Below are 19032 nucleotides of genomic sequence, written 5' to 3' on the forward strand. Positions count from 1 at the left end.
CTTTATTAATGCAGTGCCATCAATCTCATATAAGAATGTGGAGAGTAATCTTACATTCTTGTGGGTTTTTTTTTTTTTTAAGATGTGTTCAATTATTGATAGGATACTTTTTCTTCTCTTTTTTGTGTCATCATTGGTATTTTAGTAGGGTGGGAAAAGCCACAATGAATCTGCTATTTGAACATAATTTAAAGCCTGGAGTTTAGGAAGGTTGATTTAACTTCTGTAAACTAAAGTTGGTTGGTTGAATTCTCTCTGAGGATTATCTTCTCACTGAAGTTTTCCCATTATCTTAAAGTTGAGTTTTTCCTAGTTCTGCTTGTTTTTGTCTTTTGCGTTTACCCATAATAAAAAATTTTCTCCCTGACAGTACAAATGACAAGGAATCTAAATTATTTTCAGTAGGACCTGTTAGTAGAGGACTTTAAAAACTTTTACTAGACCATGTTCTAAGTCTCTGATAACTGAGTTTCAGGGAGCACGGAGAAAGGTAATGTGAGTAGAGCTTGAGTCTGTGATGTGCCATGGCCTGTATTGATTGAAAGAGAATTGCCAGCTGCCAGTGGTAGTAGAAATAAGTCTCTCAGGAGTGGGAAACTGTAGAGGACTCTTAGTTAAGACTTACCACAGAATCTCCGGGCTGTTGAAAATTTTGTACTCTCCTCTAGGGAGATGGAGTGGGAATTAACTTTTCCTCCAGTTCAATGTAACTTGGTTAGAAATACAATTGAACCTGTTTGTCTTGTCCATTGTGATGTGATAGGCACCTAGGAAGGGTCTGTTTTGTGTGGGAGTTTATTTCAGCCTGTGTCCTTGCCTGTATTGTTTCCTTTAACAGCTCTTTAAATTTTCTTTTTCCAGCAATGATGTTGTCCACTGGGCATGTACTGACCAATGTGGCAGGTCTGAGAACATAGCTGAAGCTGAAAATAGGAAAGCTGGGGCAAGGAAGAGCCTTGAATCTTGAGGTGGGACGTTGACTCTAAGATGTCCTTGAGCAGTGGAGCCTCCGGAGGGAAAGGAGTGGATGCAAACCCGGTTGAGACATACGACAGTGGGGATGAATGGGACATTGGAGTAGGGAATCTCATCATTGACCTGGACGCCGATCTGGAAAAGGACCAGCAGAAACTGGAAATGTCAGGCTCAAAGGAGGTGGGGATTCCAGCTCCTAATGCTGTGGCCACACTGCCAGACAACATCAAGTTTGTGACCCCAGTGCCAGGTCCTCAAGGGAAGGAAGGCAAATCAAAATCCAAAAGGAATAAGAGTGGAAAAGACTCTAGCAAACCCACTCCAGGGACTTCCCTGTTCACTCCGAGTGAGGGGGCAGCTAGCAAGAAAGAGGTGCAGGGACGCTCAGGAGATGGTGCCAATGCAGGAAGCCTGGTTGCTGCTATTGCTCCCAAGAGCTCAGAGAAGGTGGCTAAGGCATCCCGCAGTGTAGCCGGCTCCAAAAAGGAGAAGGAGAACAGCTCATCTAAGAGCAAGAAGGAGAGAAGCGAAGGAGTGGGGACTTGTTCAGAAAAGGATCCTGGGGTCCTCCAGCCAGTCCCCTTGGGAGGACGGGGTGGTCAGTATGATGGAAGTGCAGGGGTGGACACAGGAGCTGTGGAGCCACTTGGGAGTATAGCTATTGAGCCTGGGGCAGCGCTCAATCCTTTGGGAGCTAAACCGGAGCCAGAGGAAGGGGAGAATGAGTGTCGCCCGCTAAAGAAAGTCAAGTCTGAAAAGGTAAGAGGTGGCCAAATCTGGCTGCCCACTGCCAGTCAGTACTTCCCTGGACTAATTGCCAAATGTTATGTGTACTCTGTGGGAGGTGGATCAGTTTGTGGGTAATGACCAATTACAAGGTCAGAGCAGCTGGTAATGATAATGTGGTTTTGTTCTAAATTAGGGGATTCCTTACAGATTAATCAACAGCATGCCTAGACATTTTGGAATGGCGTATCTGTTGGGGGCAGCTACTTGGTAGAATCAATTTCTATAGGTCAAGTTAAGAACCTCCCACTTTGTCCTTGTACCACCTCAGACATTTGTTGCTGGAGGTTGGCATCAACATTTATGTGGTTCCCAACTTGACTGGCATTTCATCCTCAGTCATTAAGTTGATAAACTTAAATAGACTCTATATTTGTATTGAGTGCTGTTCTTATGGAATAAACAGAGTTGCTAGGTCTCTGAAAGAGAAAAGGGTAAAATAAGTTTCATGGCATGATTATTTACCAAGTGTTTTGTTGGTGGCTACTGAAAAGCAAAGGGCCACAGTTTGAGGGGAAAGATTACGGGGCAGGAGGTACAGACTGTACTGAGTTACATAATCAGTCCTTATGAGTTGGTGTTGTGGCTGTGAAAATTTGGCCTTGAAAGACTCTTTGGCCACTAAAGGTGTAGCTCTTGGCCAGGTATCTCCCTCAACTATTGGGAATCAAAGTCTCCTGCTGGTTTAATAGCTGCCAAACAAAGTAATGATACTTTGCCTTCTGCTTGACTTGGAAGGACAGGTGCCTGCAGCCCCAGGAGGTGCACTCCTCTGGGAAGATGATCTTAGTTCATATCTCATGAAATGGAGCTTGCAGGGCTGGAGCAAGTAGGTGTGAGTCTAGGGTCAGCTCAGGCTGCCTTGAACTTCAGCAGCTTACAATTTTCTGCAAATCGGCTGGCCTGGTGATGAGCTGTTCATTGGCTTCTGATTTTCTGCTCTGTTTTCTGCTTGCCCTGTGCTTTCAACTGATCCCAGCAGGTGCAGTATAAATTGATTTCTTTGTAATTACATCAGCTGCAACAGGGAATATCTATTTCCATATGTAAGTGTTAATAAATAGAGGCTGGATGTATACATTTGGGTAATGGTGCCCTTTCATTGCCTGGATCCCAGTGGTAGCTTGTGTTTTCTTTGCTGTAGGTATTTTGGTCTTTGCCTCTGGCACATCTGTAGCTCTTAGCAACATCTGGGCTTCTCTGGTAACAGGGCTGTGAATTTTCTTCCACTAATAAACACAATGGTTCATTCCCTTTTACCAGTGGCAGCTGCCAGAGAAACTGCCTGTGTTTAGGTGGCAGATGCTATAGTCCACCTCAGCAGAGTCAAGTTCCAGCTGGTTACTAGCTTGACTCATCCTGTGCTGGCCGTGATTTACCTTTTTTTTCTGGGGTACAGATGGATAATTCTGTTCTAAAAAGGCTTAGCAGTACTAGGAGTTCTTGCTTCTGTTCCAGGCCCATTAGACTGTTCCCTACATCCAGCTTCAGGAAACTCTTGCGATATATCCATTTATAATCATTGTTCTTCCTGTGCTAAAAATTGGCTACTTCTGAGCGTGGCCTTCATTTTCCTTTCTGATTAGAACTCTTAACTCATGTTGTGATTTAAGCCCACTAGTAGTCTGTGGGTAAAAGAATTTATGATACTTAGCTTCATGTTTTATTTAAGCCTAAATATCCATGATAGTTTCCAGCAGAGAAGCAAATGTTTTCTTTTTTTTTTTTTTCATGTATTTTTATTTATTTGTTTGTTTGTTTTGTTTATACATGCACTGGGTACAGTCAGAAGCGCGGGAGGGTGAGAGAATTCACCAGAGCCAGAGCAGGGAGCAGAGCAGGCAGAAGGACCGAAGTACACTGCTGAAGGGAGCAGCGGGCGGCAGGAGAGGTCTGCGCGCCATTTGGGACCCTCCTCTGGTGGCCGGGGAGCAGCCGGGGATCGAACCGGCGCTGCAGAGGCCGCGGGCAGCTTCGCAACCCAGCGCTCAACCGCTGCGCCATCGGGGAGGCCCAAGAAGCAAATGTTTTCTTATAGGTGCGGGGACTGGTTGGATGACTGTCCTTCAGATTATAATTGCATTGAAAGATACAGTACATTCAGCTGTTCTGAATTGGTACAGGGTGGTTTGCCCCTTATTAATGTAACTGTTTTCTAAGCCTTGTCTCCCTAGCAGACTGATGATGGGGACAGTGGAATGAGAGAGAAAGGGAGAGAATGTGCTTCAGTTTTTGGAAGAAAGATAAAATTGCTGTAAAGTACTTTCAGAAACAGAAAATTTGCTATGCAATTCTCAGTTCCTTTCATTGTTCTCTTTACCCTTTTGAGCAATCTGGTTGTGGGGGATGCCTTTCCATAAAGACTTTGGCCACTGAAATAAATAATTATTTAAATAATGTTTGGGAGTTGCTAGGAGATGCAAACACTCTGGGGAGAGAACTTTTTGGAGCTGGGGGAGGGGAAGAAGCAAGTTAAGGGAAAGGCTAAGAATCTTGTAGTGGATCAGCTTTTAAGAAACAGGGACGCCAGGGCTTGGAATATAGTAGGTGCTTAGTTAATGTTTGGTGGCTACCACTAAGCAAGGTCTATGAAAACATCTTTAAGATTTTCTCTCTAAGATATGGTCTTGCCAATGGTTTAAATGGTTTGGAATGTTCCTTCTGTGTGCGAACAGCCAGCAGAACCAAAACAGTAAAAACATGTTTTGATATAATCTAGACATTATATTCTCTGAATTGGAAACTATCATGAAGAGGGAAAACAAATTTTGGGAAATGTCTTGACTCAAATCATCCTTCTCTGCCCCCCTTCCACTCTTGGAAATAGAGAATATAAGTTAAGTATAGGTGTAGGATAGAATTGTCACCTGTCTACCATTAGCTAAAGAGGAAGATTTGAATATTCAAATTACCTATTTCAGGACCTCTCTTATCAAGCTCTTACCTCTCTTATCATCTCAAGCTATGGCTGAGGAATTTTCTGTTAACCAAGGATGTGGAGTTCCCATCAAGGGATCCCACTTTTGTACCACCACACCTCTGGTGAAGCTCGATGTGCCATTTCCCAGAGTTCTGGGAGAGACCAGAGGGGATGACTCTCAGCAACCCCTGTTGCCTTATGTTGTTATTGAACACTCCTTCCTTGTGCTTCCTGTCAGCCAAAGAGCTGGGGGGAGGAAATCTGGAGGAATAAACAAGATAGAACCTTCTGGCTCCTGGCTGTTCCCTTCCTTTTGGTTTGATTGAAAGGTTAAGTTAGGGATGGAAGGGGTGATAGGGAGGAGAGAGGACACCTGTTTGAATGTCTCAAGCCTAGTGCTGGACAGGCAAGGGGAAAAAAAAGGAAGAAAAAGGTAAGATTATCCCTATCTTTTTTTTTTTTTTTTTAAATCATATGCAGTAAACTAGTAGGCTGTGGTGGCTAAAGAATCTAGAAGTTTGTAACCAGAATCAGAGGCTTCCTTTGCCTCTTTAGCTTCTGCCTTTGATCTTGCAAGGAGGGAACACTGCAGTCTGCTTTCCCCATGTCTGTGTCTCAGCTTTTGCTGCTCTCAGAGTGCTGCATTTATTTACCACTTCCCCCATTAGTTTAGGATACCAAGGAAACGATAATGTGTTCTTTGCTCTTTCGCCTTCAGATCATGCTTTTGCTCTCATCCTGTGGTCGAAGAGCATCTTTTCTTTGCCCTTGGTTTTGTTTTCCTGCCCTAGTTTATGCCTTCCCGCTCAGCTCTCTAGTGTTGCAATTCCCCATTGCCCAACCAAGGTCAGTTTCTCTTTTATTCCTTCTGATCCAAGGCTTTCTGTCTCAACACCTTACTCCTTCACTAGCTGTTCTTTCTCAGTTATTGATGGCATTAACAGTCAGCCTGGCTTCCTGAAGCCAGATGCCCTCAAGCATTTTCCTTCATGAAGAAATTAAGTTGATATTTATGCAGGGTAGAGATGCACTGTCTAACTACCATGGAGCTTGAGTTTAATTTATTTTTTCTTCAGAGCTGTTTTCCGTTTGGGTGTTGTAATTCAAGGAGCGCCCAGAGAAAGATTATCTTGTCCAATCTCTATTTCATAGAAGAGGAAACTAAGACCAGTGAGGTAATGTGACTTGCCTAGGTAGACAGTGGGAAAGCCAGGCATAGAAATCAGATTTTTAAATATAAAGTACTTATGGCATATTACTTAGAGATTCTTAAATATTTAACTCAGAGATGATTCCCTGTTTTACCACTTTAAAGACTATCTTAGAAACATTGGCTGTGAATGCTAGGTACTCAAAAATGCCCGGATGCTTTCATTTGTTTTTCAACTAATTTTAACATTTTAACTCAATAAACAAAGGATCTTTGAGCCTAGGTTTCTTTGGTAATGTGGTAATGTTTATCAAAGAACAACAATTTAGAGCTGGCTCTGAATTCTGTCCTATTTTTTGTAAAGAGGAAATGTTACTTGAATTACTTTTAAAGTGCCATTGTGAGCTTGACAGAGAAAGAGATATTGATTGGTTACTGGTTTTCATTGTAATCATTGAGACATTCCAGTTTCTTCTTTATTTGCAATTGCCGTGCAGGTAAGGGGAGATAAATCCTGTCCTTGTGCTTCTTGGATATTTTGCAATACATGTGTTGTGGATGTTAACTGTTTTGTAAAGAGGTGATGTACTGTTGAATGCCATTATCATCTTCCATTCATTTAGTATACTAATTTAGTGCATATTAGATTCTACTTACTATGTTTTGTCTTGGTATATATTGGTGAGTAAAATAGAGATGATCCCTGCTTTTTGAGGAGCTTTTAGTTTATTATCTAGAGCAGAGTTCCTAAAAGTGTGCCCCATAAAACCATGTGCATCCTGACACCTGAGTGTCACAAATGCAGATTCTTGGACCTTATGCCAGATCTGCTAAATAAGTTTTATGGGTAGGAGCCCAGAAGACTGTACTTCCAAAAGATTCTCCACATAATTGCTATCTTATTTAAAGTTTGAGAACCATTGTGAATTTTCTTTATAAAGTATGCATTGGGAACAACTTCTGTCTAAAACACCTGCCTTCTAAACATATTTCACATCTGTATTATTTATAACTTAGTGGTTAAGAGTGTAAACTCTGGGGCCTCCCTGTTGGCCTAGGTGTTAGGTCTCAGTGCTATTGTTACAGGGCAGGGAGAGGGGCAGCCCAGATCCCGCAAACCTGCCTGCTCTAAATAGGTTCTGCCATCCGCCGCATCAACACAAAACATATGAGACTTCAATGGGAAGCAACTTTAATACATTAGGAGACAATACAGGCAAGGCAAAGAATATAGTTTCTAAATTAAGCATCCAAAGTTACCCGTCCCCTCGTGGGTAAAAGTCCATCCAAACAGGATTGGCCCAGAGCAAGGCCCCAAAGCCTGCCACAAGTCTAAAGCATCTCCCAGTGGGGACCCACAGAAAAGGATCAGAAACAACTCTGACAAGTCTGGAAGAAAAAGAGCAAAATCAAGACAAAAACCGCCATTATCACCTCCCCACGGATCTCTCACCCACATCTGTGTCACCCAGTCCATGACCAAAAGGCAAGCATGGTTTCTTCACGTCCATGTGCCTCCTCCAGGTCTCCTTCTGGCTCTCCATCCTGCTTCTTTCCTTCCTCAGTCTCTGCAGCTTCTTCTCTCTCTGCTCAGCTCCACCCTCCCTTGGGTGGGGCAGGAAACCTGGAACCTCCCCCTTTCCTGGGGACCACCCTGTTACAATATTACCACTAGATCCCCAGCCAAGGAGGTGACTCACATGGTGCAGCAGACCCCTCCTGTCTTGCCCACTGCTCCCCTCAACAGTGTATTTCAGTCAGTCCTCCTGTTCTGCTCCCCACTCTGTCTCTGGTGAATCCCCTTACCCCCCACACCTCTGGCCTACACCCCAGTTCTTCTATGCAAAAATAAATAATTTTTTTTTTTTAAATATTTTTTTTTTAAGAATTTATTTATTTATTTATTTATTTATTTATTATTTGATACAAGCACTGGGTACAGTCAGAAGCGCGGGAGGGTGAGAGAATTCACCAGAGCCAGAGCTGGGAGCAGAGCAGGCAGAAGGACCGAGGTACACTGCTGAGGGGAGCAGCGGGCGGCAGGAGAGGTCTGCGCGCCATGCGGGACCCTCCTCCGGTGACTGGGGAGCAGCCGGGGATCGAACCGGCGCTGCAGAGGCTGCAGGCAGCTTGGCAACCCAGCGCTCAACCGCTGCGCCACCGGGGAGGCCCAATAATTTTTTTTTTAAGAAAAAAAAATTTTTTAAGAAAAATTTGATTTTAAAAAGTGTAAATTCTGAAGCTAGAGTACCTGGGTTTATATCACAGCTTTACCACCTATTACCTGATGATCTTAATTGAGTTAACTGTTTCCTCACCTGCTAAATGAGGAAGACAACAGTACCTTTTACATGGGGTTGTTGTAAGATTAAATTAGTTAATTTCTATAAATCATTTAGAACAGTGTTTGGCACGTAGGAAACTTCCAGTAAATATTAGGAAAAAAGGAAAACATGATTTGAGTTGAAATATATCTCGGGCTGCTATTGGCAATAATGTACTGAATTATAACAATTTTCCATCTATTCTGTAAACCTGGTATGGATAATTAAACAGGTTGGCTAAGACTTTCAACATTATGCTAAGGAGAAGTTCAAAACCTGGGTTGGTGGATTTGCATGTTAGTGATAAGTTCTAAAGCCCCTGATATCTATAGTGGGATTTGAGGGTTTGGGAAACCAAAAATTGGCTTCAGAAGATATTAAAATGGCCTGTTGCATTTCAGATTTCATATAAATTGAATTTCTTTTCTGGCCATATCCCGGTGTGGTGTTGGGTATGTTGAATGGATGTGTCTGTGGGTCTGCCAGTGTGTGCGATCGCCTGTATGCTGGAAGAACACTAAATATTTCTGTTTCTACACAAGAGTGCGTGAGGAATCTAAGTCCTAGACCTTAATCTGCCCTCCCCCATCGTGAACTTGTATTTTTGCCATTTGGGTGGGAGTCTTTTCCCCAGCACAGCATCTAGGCAGGCAGCAGGGCCTGGGCTACAGGCTGGAGGTGGTGGTAACACACATAGGCGAGCTGCTGCCACCGCCGGCTCGCTGAGCCCTCTTCTCTGTGGTTTCCACTCTTCAAGCCACGCTTAAGTAACCCGCCTCCAGAGCTGCTGACAGGGCTGTGTTCAGAGGCCTTGGAAATTACACTGTTCATTTCCTTATCATCCCCTGACCTGCAGTGCAGAGCCTTCTGGTGCAGGAACAAGGCAGAAAAAAAATACAGACAGCTCCCAGCCAGCGTGTGTCAAGGACTACAAAGAAGGAAATTGGACTTGTTCACTTAAAAAACGTGGGTTAGGCTTTGATTTTCAGCTCATGCCGAGTGTTATTTGTGTGTGCACATGTTCTTTCTCTGTATGTGTAGAGAATGAGTCTGTGCATGACAACGCTGTAGAGAAGCATATGAAAGCAGAGAGCAGAAGGAAGATTGCTTTTCTCTTCAGTTAATTTCCCAGTTGTGCCATTGAGAGGGGCCTGGAAGGATTAGCATCAGGAAGGTGCCAGGCCATATTAATATTTTAAAATATATTTCTCTCAGTACAGTTTAGTCATGGTTGAGAGCACTTACCCAAGTAAGAAGCTTCTTTGGCTGACTGAGGAGACATTTTTAACAAATCTTATTCTCTGAAGTTGTTCATTCAAGATGACATTGAATATAAGAAAGTATAGGCTTTGGGTCAGTCTTGATAAGGGGAACAGCTTTTTTTGAGATAATGTGACAAAGGAGAGAGAGACAGGAGGATGTTATAGCATCCAGGATTTTCTGTTTATAGAGCAACTTTCATTTATTTTCAGAACCTGTGCTCATTTGTTGTTTTTTTAGTATTATGAAACAATCTACTTCCCTTTTCTTTTAGCACTTCTTTTGGCATAGGAGATCCAAAGGAAGCACCTTTTCAGCCTGAAGAAATGAAATGTGGATGTTAAAGAGTTCTTGAGCATATAGTTCACAACATTCTGTCCTTAATTTTCTTTTTTCTGGAAACATTTCCAGTGGAGTCTTTGTGATGGGAGAGATAGGAGGGGAGTCGGGGAGTCTTTTAGATTTCACACCGTGGAGATGATTTTAAATCCTAAGTGTCTCTCCTGTTAGAGGCACTGTATAGTGTTTTCACATGGTGAGGTGATAGCTAAGGTGAGAGAGGATGATTTCCTTTTACCTTTTTTTTCTTTTTCTTTAAAGATTTATTTTTAGGGCCTCCCCGGTGGCGCAGCGGTTGAGCGCTGGGTTGCGAAGCTGCCCGCAGCCTCTGCAGCAGTTCGATCCCTGGCTGCTCCCCGGCCACCGGAGGAGGGTCCCGCATGGCGCGCAGACCTCTCCTGCTGCCCGCTGCTCCCCTCAGCGGTGTACTTCGGTCCTTCTGCCTGCTCTGCTCCCCGCTCTGGCTCTGGTGAGTTCTCTCACCCTCCCGCGCTTCTGACTGTACCCAGTGCTTATATAATAAATAAATAAAATAAATCTTTAAAAAAAAATAAATAAAGATTTATTTTTATTTATTTATGCATACAAGAACTGGGGTGTAGGCCAGAGATGTGGGGAGGGGGGAGTGTGTCTGTGAGAGGATTCACCAGAGACTGAGTGGGGAGCAGAACAGGAGGATCTGCTGAAATACCCTGCTAAGGGGAGCAGTGGGTGAGACAGGAGAGGTCTGCTGAGCCATGTGGGTCAGCTCCCTGGCCGGGGATCAACTCATGCCACAGTGGCTGGCAATGGCTTGAAAGAACTACTTGAGACTTTAACCCTTGCGCCACAAGGGAGGCCTTCCTTTTACCTTCTTATAAAGCAGTGGTCCCCACACCCACAGCAACAGGTATGCACTTGTAGAAATTTGACTATGGGATCCCACTCCAAGCCACCAAATTAGAAACTGTAGGATTTAGGCCAACCTATTTGTGGTTTAACATTAGTTCTCTCATTGACTGTGATACACAGAGTGTGAGAGCCACTATCATAGAGCATCCTTCCCTCTTAATAAGTGAAGATCAAATTCATCAAAAACTCAGTAGAAAAGAGTAACTCTGAACAGTAGGTATGATTTTTTTTTTTTCCTGAGTGTATTCAGATACGCCTATTCCCTTTTTGGAAAGTCTGACAGGAATCCAAAATTGAAAGGAATATAGAAGAGTTTGGGACTCTTGCCATCTGCAGTGTGGAAGTGCATAATAGTACTGACCTCATGGGGTTATTATGAGGATTAGTTGAGATAAAGGTTAAGTGCTCAGCACAGTGTATATAGTAAGTATTCAATAAGTGTTAGACGATGTTGATACAATATTATTAGCTTTGAGGTAGAAGGTTTTTATGAAATTAAGGAGAAAGGATTGAAGGTTTTAGAAAATAGTGAATTTATGAGTTAATATTCTAACTCCTGCTTTATAGTAACTGATATTTCTAACTGGCTTCTAGGAAGGCTGGAGAACAGATTGATTCAGAGCATTTGGTACCATTAAGGTTTGAGGTCTCATTGTTTGATTGGTTAGTTTGGAAGGGTTTGTTGGACTCATTTTGGTAGAAGACTGATCTTAGGTTGAAGAACCATGACTCTTACTTAGCTATTTACCATTAATCATTTTTTTTGGTATATGCTCAGACCTTCTGAATTATTTTTCTAAGGATTAGAAAATCATTAAACATGGTTTTAATTTAGAAAGTTTTTCTTCCATGAGTGCAGACTTTATTTTGAAAGGATTGGAGCTCCTACAGGTAGTCTCAATACCCAAGAAAAGAATGAGAATTGAGATACTTTTTGTGAATTTGTCACTAGCTACCAGAAAGAAAAAGGCAATTCTTAGATTTTTGGATGTGCTTAGTTTTCAACTTGAAATGTTATCCATTGGGAGAGTACAGTTTGACTGTGTCTGCAAGATACTCTTTAATTGTTTTTTAAATTGGAGACCACAAGATTTCAGCCCTAGTGGCAAATGTTAGTGTTTAGATGAGCCAGAACTGGCCATGGAATCTTCTTTTGAACCCTGTTTTTTGTTTGGTAGTTCTTTTCATTGTAACAGGTTTTTCTATGAACTGGACCCAGCTCACTCAGCACTCAGCTCAGAAATATTTCTTAGGTGATGTGTTCCTTCAGAAGTAAGTACTTAGCTCTGCACCAAAACAAACCTTAGTGAAAGGTGCAGATAGTGCCGTAGAAAGGAGGTGTAAATATTGGTCATACACCAACCAAAGTGGGATGAAGTAAGGGAAATTAATATTCAGGCAGAAAATCTGATACTGAGGTTTCTCAACTAGAGGTGTATATCACAATCACTTCTGGAGCTTTTGAAAAGTAAAAGTACCCTCCTGAAATAAAATCTGCAGAACTGGGGACCCCAAGCATGTGTTTTTTGGTTTTTGGTTTTTTGTTTTGTTTTTTTTTTGACTTCAGCAGCTGCTTTTAATGTACTTCTTGGTTAAAAACCATTACTGTTGTGAAAAGGAGTTTGGCTTCTCTATACAGCCTCTGGGAATTCCCCTTACTCCCTTAGCAGGGTTGACCTTGCATTTTGCCATTTCCAGATGGAGCTCTGACCTATACTTTCAATATCATGTGATCCTTGAATGTCTTACAGCTTGCTTAAGAGTCTCCTTTTTCATTGCTCAATCATTGAGTTGGGGTCAGCTATTTAGCAATTGAATCTGAATTGAATCTGAATTCTCATTGTTCCCTTAATTAGGAGAGTTATTGATTTTCTCAGTTATAGTCTTCAAGGTAGAACATACTTATTAATGTTAACTGATTCAATTTTACCTTATAGTCGTAGAATTTTTTTTTATAATTTTTTAAAAGTTTTATTTATTTATGCATACAAGAGCTGGGGTATAGGCCAGAAGCATGGGGGGCGGGGGTGAGAGGATTCACCAGAGACAGAGTGGGGAACAGAACAGGCAGATAGACCAAAGTACACTGCTGAGGGGAGCAGCAGGCGAGTCAGGAGAGGTCTGCTGTGCCATGTGGGTTGCTCCCTGGCTGGCCGGGGATCGAACGGGTGCTGGAGAGGCTGTGGACAGCTTCATAGATTGCGTCTTAGCCCCTTGTGCCACCAGGGAGGCCCTAGTTCTAGAATTTTTAAGGCAAATTTGAGCAAATTTTTAAAACTAGATACATCTGACCTATATGGATAACTAGTGCTGTTTTTCTGTTTAAATCAGTGCAGAAGACAGGTTTAGATACAGTATGAGTTTATCGCTAATCCAAAGGCAGTTTCTTTTCTCATAGATTTGTGACTGTATTTCTATGCTTACTGAGTGTTCTTATTTTCTGGAAACCTATGACATTCCAAAATAAATGCATCTATCCAATAAAGACCTGTTTCTGAGCTTGCTTATGGACACATTTATATTAAACAAGCTATTTTTTTTTAAAGATTTCTTTATTTATTTATACAAGCACTGAGTACAGTCAGAAGTGCGGGAGGGTGAGAGAATTCACCAGAGCCAGAGCTGAGAGTAGGACAGGCAGAGCGATGAAGTACACTGCTAAGGGGAGCAGCGGGCGGCAGGAGAGGTCTGCGTGCCATGCGGGACCCTCACCGGTGGCTGGGGATCAAACCGGTGCTGCCGAGGCTGCGGGCAGCTTTGTAGCCCAGCGCTCAACCGCTGCACCACCGGGGAGGCCCTAAACATGCTATTTTGAGAAGAGGGAACGTCATCTCACAGAAGTAGAAGTCCCTTATCTAAATTCCTTGCTTTTTTCTTTCTTTTTTTTTTTTTTAAATGATTTATTTATTTATGCATTACAAGAGCTGGGGTGTAGGCCAGAGGTGTTGGGCGGGTTAGAGGATTCACCAGAAACAGAGTTGGGAGCAGAACAGATGGACTGACTGAAATACACTGCTGAGGGAAACAGCAGGCGAGACAGGAGAGGTCTGCTCCGCCATGTGGGTCAGCTACCTGATAGCTTCATAGTGCTGATACTTAACTCCTTGCGCCAACAGAGTGGCCCTTCTTTTATTTATTTATTTTTTTAAATAAACACATACTGTTTCTTTGAAGTCAAGAAGAAAACTCAGTGTGTTTGAGTATAAGGTATTTCCCACTGGGATTTTAAGTTTCATACCTAAGCAAAAGTAATTAGAGTACTGTTATCAGAGAGGAACACATTCTTGAACATGCTGCAAACTCATGTTAAAAACTTATGGAATGTCATATTTTGGCCAAAATTATATAACCTTTAATTCTCATATAGTACAATTTAAATATGGTTTTTTATATTGGTACATGTGTTACCTATGCTCTCAGAATTTATGTAAATCTATATTTTGGGTGGATCATTTTAGGTTTGAGAGTATCTCAGATGCAAATACCACTGAATAGGAGGAGAAAAAATTGGCATATGTGGTGAAGAACTCATTTTACAAAGTGACTATACATTTATATACACCATGTTAGACTCAGTCTTAATTCCATCAGTGTGTAGATTCTTAAACATCTGGTAGAGTGTCTGTTTTAGATAAAATATGCCATAAGGCATTTTTCATTTTGCTTGGATTGAGAATGTAGGGACTTGAAATCAAACAAACTGCTTATTAAATTTCAGAAAGAGGCTGAGAAATTCTTTCATTTATGTTTGCTTCTGTTGTCTCTCTTGTCTTGTCCCATCTTCTTAGAGGATTAGATTGTTACAAAGTCAGGGTATGAGGCACTTGGTCAGTAACTGCCCTTGAAAATCGCTTAGGATGATGCCATGTGATTCAACATAACTTTTTTTTTTCTCCAGCATTGAAACAAACCATTATTTCCTCATTGGAGGTCTCGTGTAAAAGCTTGTGCTTAGGACTATATTAATAAAAAATATACATTTATAAATACTAGAATTAACTCTGAAATGTTTGCACTAGGTGAGGCATGTAGGAGTAGGAACTGGATGCATGAACAGAAGTACAAGTCTCCCATCACTGGCTCCCTCCAGAGCAAATAAAATAGCTTGAGGCCCAAACCATTCAATTTGTTCTTTTTTCCCCAACCATGTGTAGTTGGCTTTATTATATTAAATGTATATATCAAGTTATCTCTTCAGCGTACAAAGGTACTTTATGACAGCAGAGGAAATCTGGGGGTCCAGATTTCTAGTGGAAGTTTAAGGTCAGAAGATTGAATCCAGCTTAGTATAATGACTATTCTTTTGTAATATTTACTTTCAATTTTAACTTTCTTGTTCCTCACAATACCCACAAATACCTTCGCTTCAGGTTCCATTTGCCACTGATGAAATAAGGTCATTTTTATGTGGTTACCACAGGTCTGGTCTTTTAGTTAAACAAGAACCATCCTGTAGGCAAAATTCTCTTACTAACATAAATATCCCTTAGACTAGTGACTTCCTTGCCCAGTGCCTTTGGTAACTACTTTGAATTACCCCTCAGTTTTTAGTCTTTTCTAACTTTCAGCTGGAATCTAAACCAGACTTTAAAAAAAAAAATCCTATTGTTACAATTATTTTTGAGATTTGCTTTCATTACAGGTCTTGTTTTAACCAGGTAGGGTTATATTTAGTTATGCAGATTTAAAGAGGGTCTCTTCTGTTCCCCTGTTGAAAGTAATTAACCAAGAAAAAGCAGTTTTATATGTTCTACCATGAACATTCATTACAATCTGGGTACAGCACTGACTACTATTGGTAATTAAGTTTTACCCATAGTTCAAGTTTGCTGTTAGCTACTACTTTCAGATCACACTGCTAAAGACTTGGTGTCATTGCTTTTGTTCTTCTAGCAGTATGCTAGTAGTGGCTCTTGCAAAGAACATTACATTTGCCCTATTGGACTGGAGAGACAGAAGTTTTCATGTTCGTTCTGGGTGTTGGCCAATGAACATCACTGAGGGAAGGGCTAAGCTCCTAGAAATGGAAATTTCTGAGTTTATTGATTTGGAACGCTCTGGAGTTTTGCTCTTCGGCTTTTGTGAAATGGAGCTTCTTTTCAAGCAGAGAAAGGCAGCAAGACTTAATGTCAGTTCCCACCCCTCTAATCTTTCCCTTAGAGCTAAGTAGATTGATGTCCTCAAATACCACACATGGAGGAAAAGGTGGTTGTTCTGGAAGCCAAGTTTCATAGGGCTGTCCCTAGCTTCTGATGAATTAGTGACCTGTAGTGGCATTCATAGCAGAGAAAAGTCTGGGAAGATAGTATGAAAAGATTATTTCAATGTCATTTTTATATTTGACTGAAATTTTCAGATTTTTCATGTTTTTATTCCCTTCATCCTCCATTTCACACCTAAAATCCAATAGCAGGAGAAAAGGACATGGAAATCCCATTATAATCCTTACCATTCTCTGACTTACTTTCCTTTCCTTTGATATGGTGAAAACTTGTTGAAATTAACTGGGAGTAGCCTGAAGGAGATACATTTGGAAGATAGTGGTAGTGAAGAGGTAGTAGGGTTGGGCTTTGTGATGGTGAAAGGAATGAGTGCTTGGATATAAACTTTATACCCCCTTGGCCCTTATTCTCCACCCCCCACCCACCCCTTAACTTTAGAAGCCTCACTTCATTTACTTGTGTCCAGTATTTTTATAAGCATTTTAAATGTCTAATATTTGTTTCTGTCAATCTCATTTGCTTTACCATGCATAATTCCCTTAAACTTCTTCCTTCATTATGCTGTAAGTGGTAACATCTCATCTTTCCTTATGGTTCTACATTATTCTGTTGTGGGAATATGACTCATCATCTTGATTCAATCCTGTATGAGTGGGCACTTAGGTGGTTCAGTGTCCTAACTATTGTAAATAATGTAATAAACACTGTAGAGCATATAAATTTTTCATGTTCTTTGGATATGGATAGATGCTCTAGAATGGGATTGCTGGTCATATTGTATTCCCATTTTTTGTTTTTTAAGGTAAATCCAGATAGTTTTCTAAAATGCACCAGTTTACACTCCCAGCAAAGGTGTGATAGGGTTCCTCTTTTCTCCGCTCACCCTCTCCAGCACTTGTTATCAGAGGTCTTTAAAAAAAAAAAAAAGATTTATTTATTTATGCGTACAAGAACTGGGGTACAGGCCAGAGGTATGGGGGGGGGGCGAGAGGATTCAACAGAGACTGAGTGGGGAACAAAACAAGCAGACTGACTGAAATACACTGCTGAGAGGAGTAGTAGGTGAGACAAGAGAGGTCTGCTGCGCCATTTCGGACATCTCCCTGGTCAGGGATCAAACTTGTGCTGCAGTGGCTGCTGATAGCTTCAAAGTGCTGCATCTTAACATTACCCTTGTGCCACCAGGGATGCCCCGGAGGTCTTTTTAATATGTGCCCTGCTCATGGGCATGAGATAGCATCTTGTGGTTTTAACCTGAATCTCCCATATTCGAAGTGATGATAAATATTTTCCATGTGTCTGTTTGCCTTTTGGATACCCTCTTTGGCGAATTTTCAGTTCATATGTGCTGCACATTTATTAATTGGGTTGCTTGCTTTTTTATTATTAAACCCCTTATCTGTTGTGTAATGTGTATATATTTTCTCCCATTCATTGCGATGTCTTTTTAATTTATGTTTTCTTTCTGTGTAAAAGCCTTTTAATTTGCTATTATGTCAATTGTTTTTTGCTTTTATTTTCCTTTTTAAACAATAAATGTCAGTATTTTTCCTACCAACTATTTACTTGACTTAGTAAGGGAACAGCAAATGCCTGGTATTTGCTAGGGACGGTTTTTGACTTCTGGGGATAGGTCCCCCCCCCATTTTATTTAAATTTCATGTTTGTTTGTTTGTTTGTTTATTTATACAAGCACTGGTTACAGTCCTGGGAGGGTGAGAGAATTCACCAGAGCCAGAGCGGGGAACAGAACAGGCAGACTGACAAAGTACACTGCTGAGGGGAGCAGTGGGGCAGCAGGAGAGGTCTGCGCGCCATGTGGGACCCTCCGCGGTGGCCGGGTATTAAACCGGCGCTGCACAGGCTGCGGGCAGCTTCGCAGCCCAGCGCTCAACCGCTGCGCCACCAGGGAGGCCCTAAATTTTATTTTTATATTCCCCATACAATTACAACCCCCTTATTTTGACCCCAAGCCCTCCTTTCCCCGCCCCCCAACAACCATAGAATGTCTCTGGTTCATCGTTGTTTGTTGATTTTGATATTTTCTTTCTTATAGTTATTCTTTTTCCTTGTCCCTTATTTAAGTTTTCTAGATTCCTGCTATGAGTAGGACCATCCAGTATTTTTCTTCTTCTTTCTGGCTTATTTCGCTGAGCATGATCCCTTCCAGCGCCATCCATGTTGCTGCAAATTGCATGTGTTTATCTTTTTTGAATGCTGAGTAATATTCCATGGTGTATATGTACCACATCTTCTTGATCCAGTCATCTATTTTTGGGCATTTGGGTTGTTTCCATAACTTAGCTGTTGTAAACAGTGCTGCTATAAACATAGGGGTGCAGGTGCTCTTTCGAATTGATGTTTCTGTGTCCTTTGGGTAAATACCTAGGTAATTGCTGGATCATATGGCAGCTCTATGTTTAGTAGGTCCAGAAATCTCCACACAGCTCTCCATAGTGGTTGGACCAGTTTGTACTCCCACCGACAGTGCAGGAGAGTTCCTTTTTCTCCACAATCTCGCCAACATTTGTTGTTGCTAGTTTTTTTAATATGTGCCATTCTCACTGGTGTAAGATGGTATCTCATGGTAGTTTTGACTTACATTTCCCTGATTACAAGTGATGTTGAACATTTTTTCATATGCCTGTTGACCATTTGCAGTTCCTCTTCAGAGAAGTTTCTTTTTAGCTCTTCTGCCCATTGTTTTTTTAAATATTTCTTTTTAAAGAGTTATTTATTTATTTATACAAGCAGTGGGTACAGTCAGAAGCATGGGAGGGTGAGAGAATTCACCACAGCCAGAGCAGGGAGCAGAACAGGCAGACTGATGAAATATACTGCTGAGGGGAGCAGCAGGCGGCAGGATAGGTCTGCACGCCATGTGGGACCCTCGCCAGGTGGCCGGGGATTGAACCGGCGCTGCAGAGGCTGTGGGCAGCTTCGCAACCCAGCGCTCAACCGCTGTGCTACCGGGGAGGCCCTCTTCTGCCCATTTTTTGACTGGATTATTTTCTTTGTTTTTGTTGAGTCTCATCAGCTCTTTGTAGATTTTTGTGATCAGTCCTTTATCATTAGTGTTGTGTGCAAAAATGTTCTCCTAGTCGGTGGGGTTTCTCTTTGTTTTTGTTATTGTCTCTTTTGCTGTGCAGAAGCTTTTTAATTTGA

The 19032-nt window shown here is 41.7% G+C and overlaps 1 protein-coding gene across 1 annotated transcript in view; it reads left to right on the plus strand.

Annotated features, from left to right (window-relative positions):
• Positions 1 to 987: 987 nt before the first annotated feature.
• ZNF609 (zinc finger protein 609) overlaps positions 988 to 19032 on the plus strand; it is a gene marked incomplete at both ends in the record, with an annotated part of 169920 nt that continues 151875 nt past the window's right edge. Inside the window, one exon of the mRNA XM_084239760.1 lies at positions 988 to 1734. Within this exon, the coding sequence (XP_084095886.1) occupies positions 988 to 1734 (747 nt within the window). The remainder of the gene's footprint in view (positions 1735 to 19032) is intronic.

The sequence above is a fragment of the Talpa europaea genome (assembly GCF_964194135.1).
Source record: "Talpa europaea genome assembly, chromosome: 8".
In the NCBI taxonomy this organism is placed as follows: Eukaryota; Metazoa; Chordata; class Mammalia; order Eulipotyphla; family Talpidae; genus Talpa; species Talpa europaea.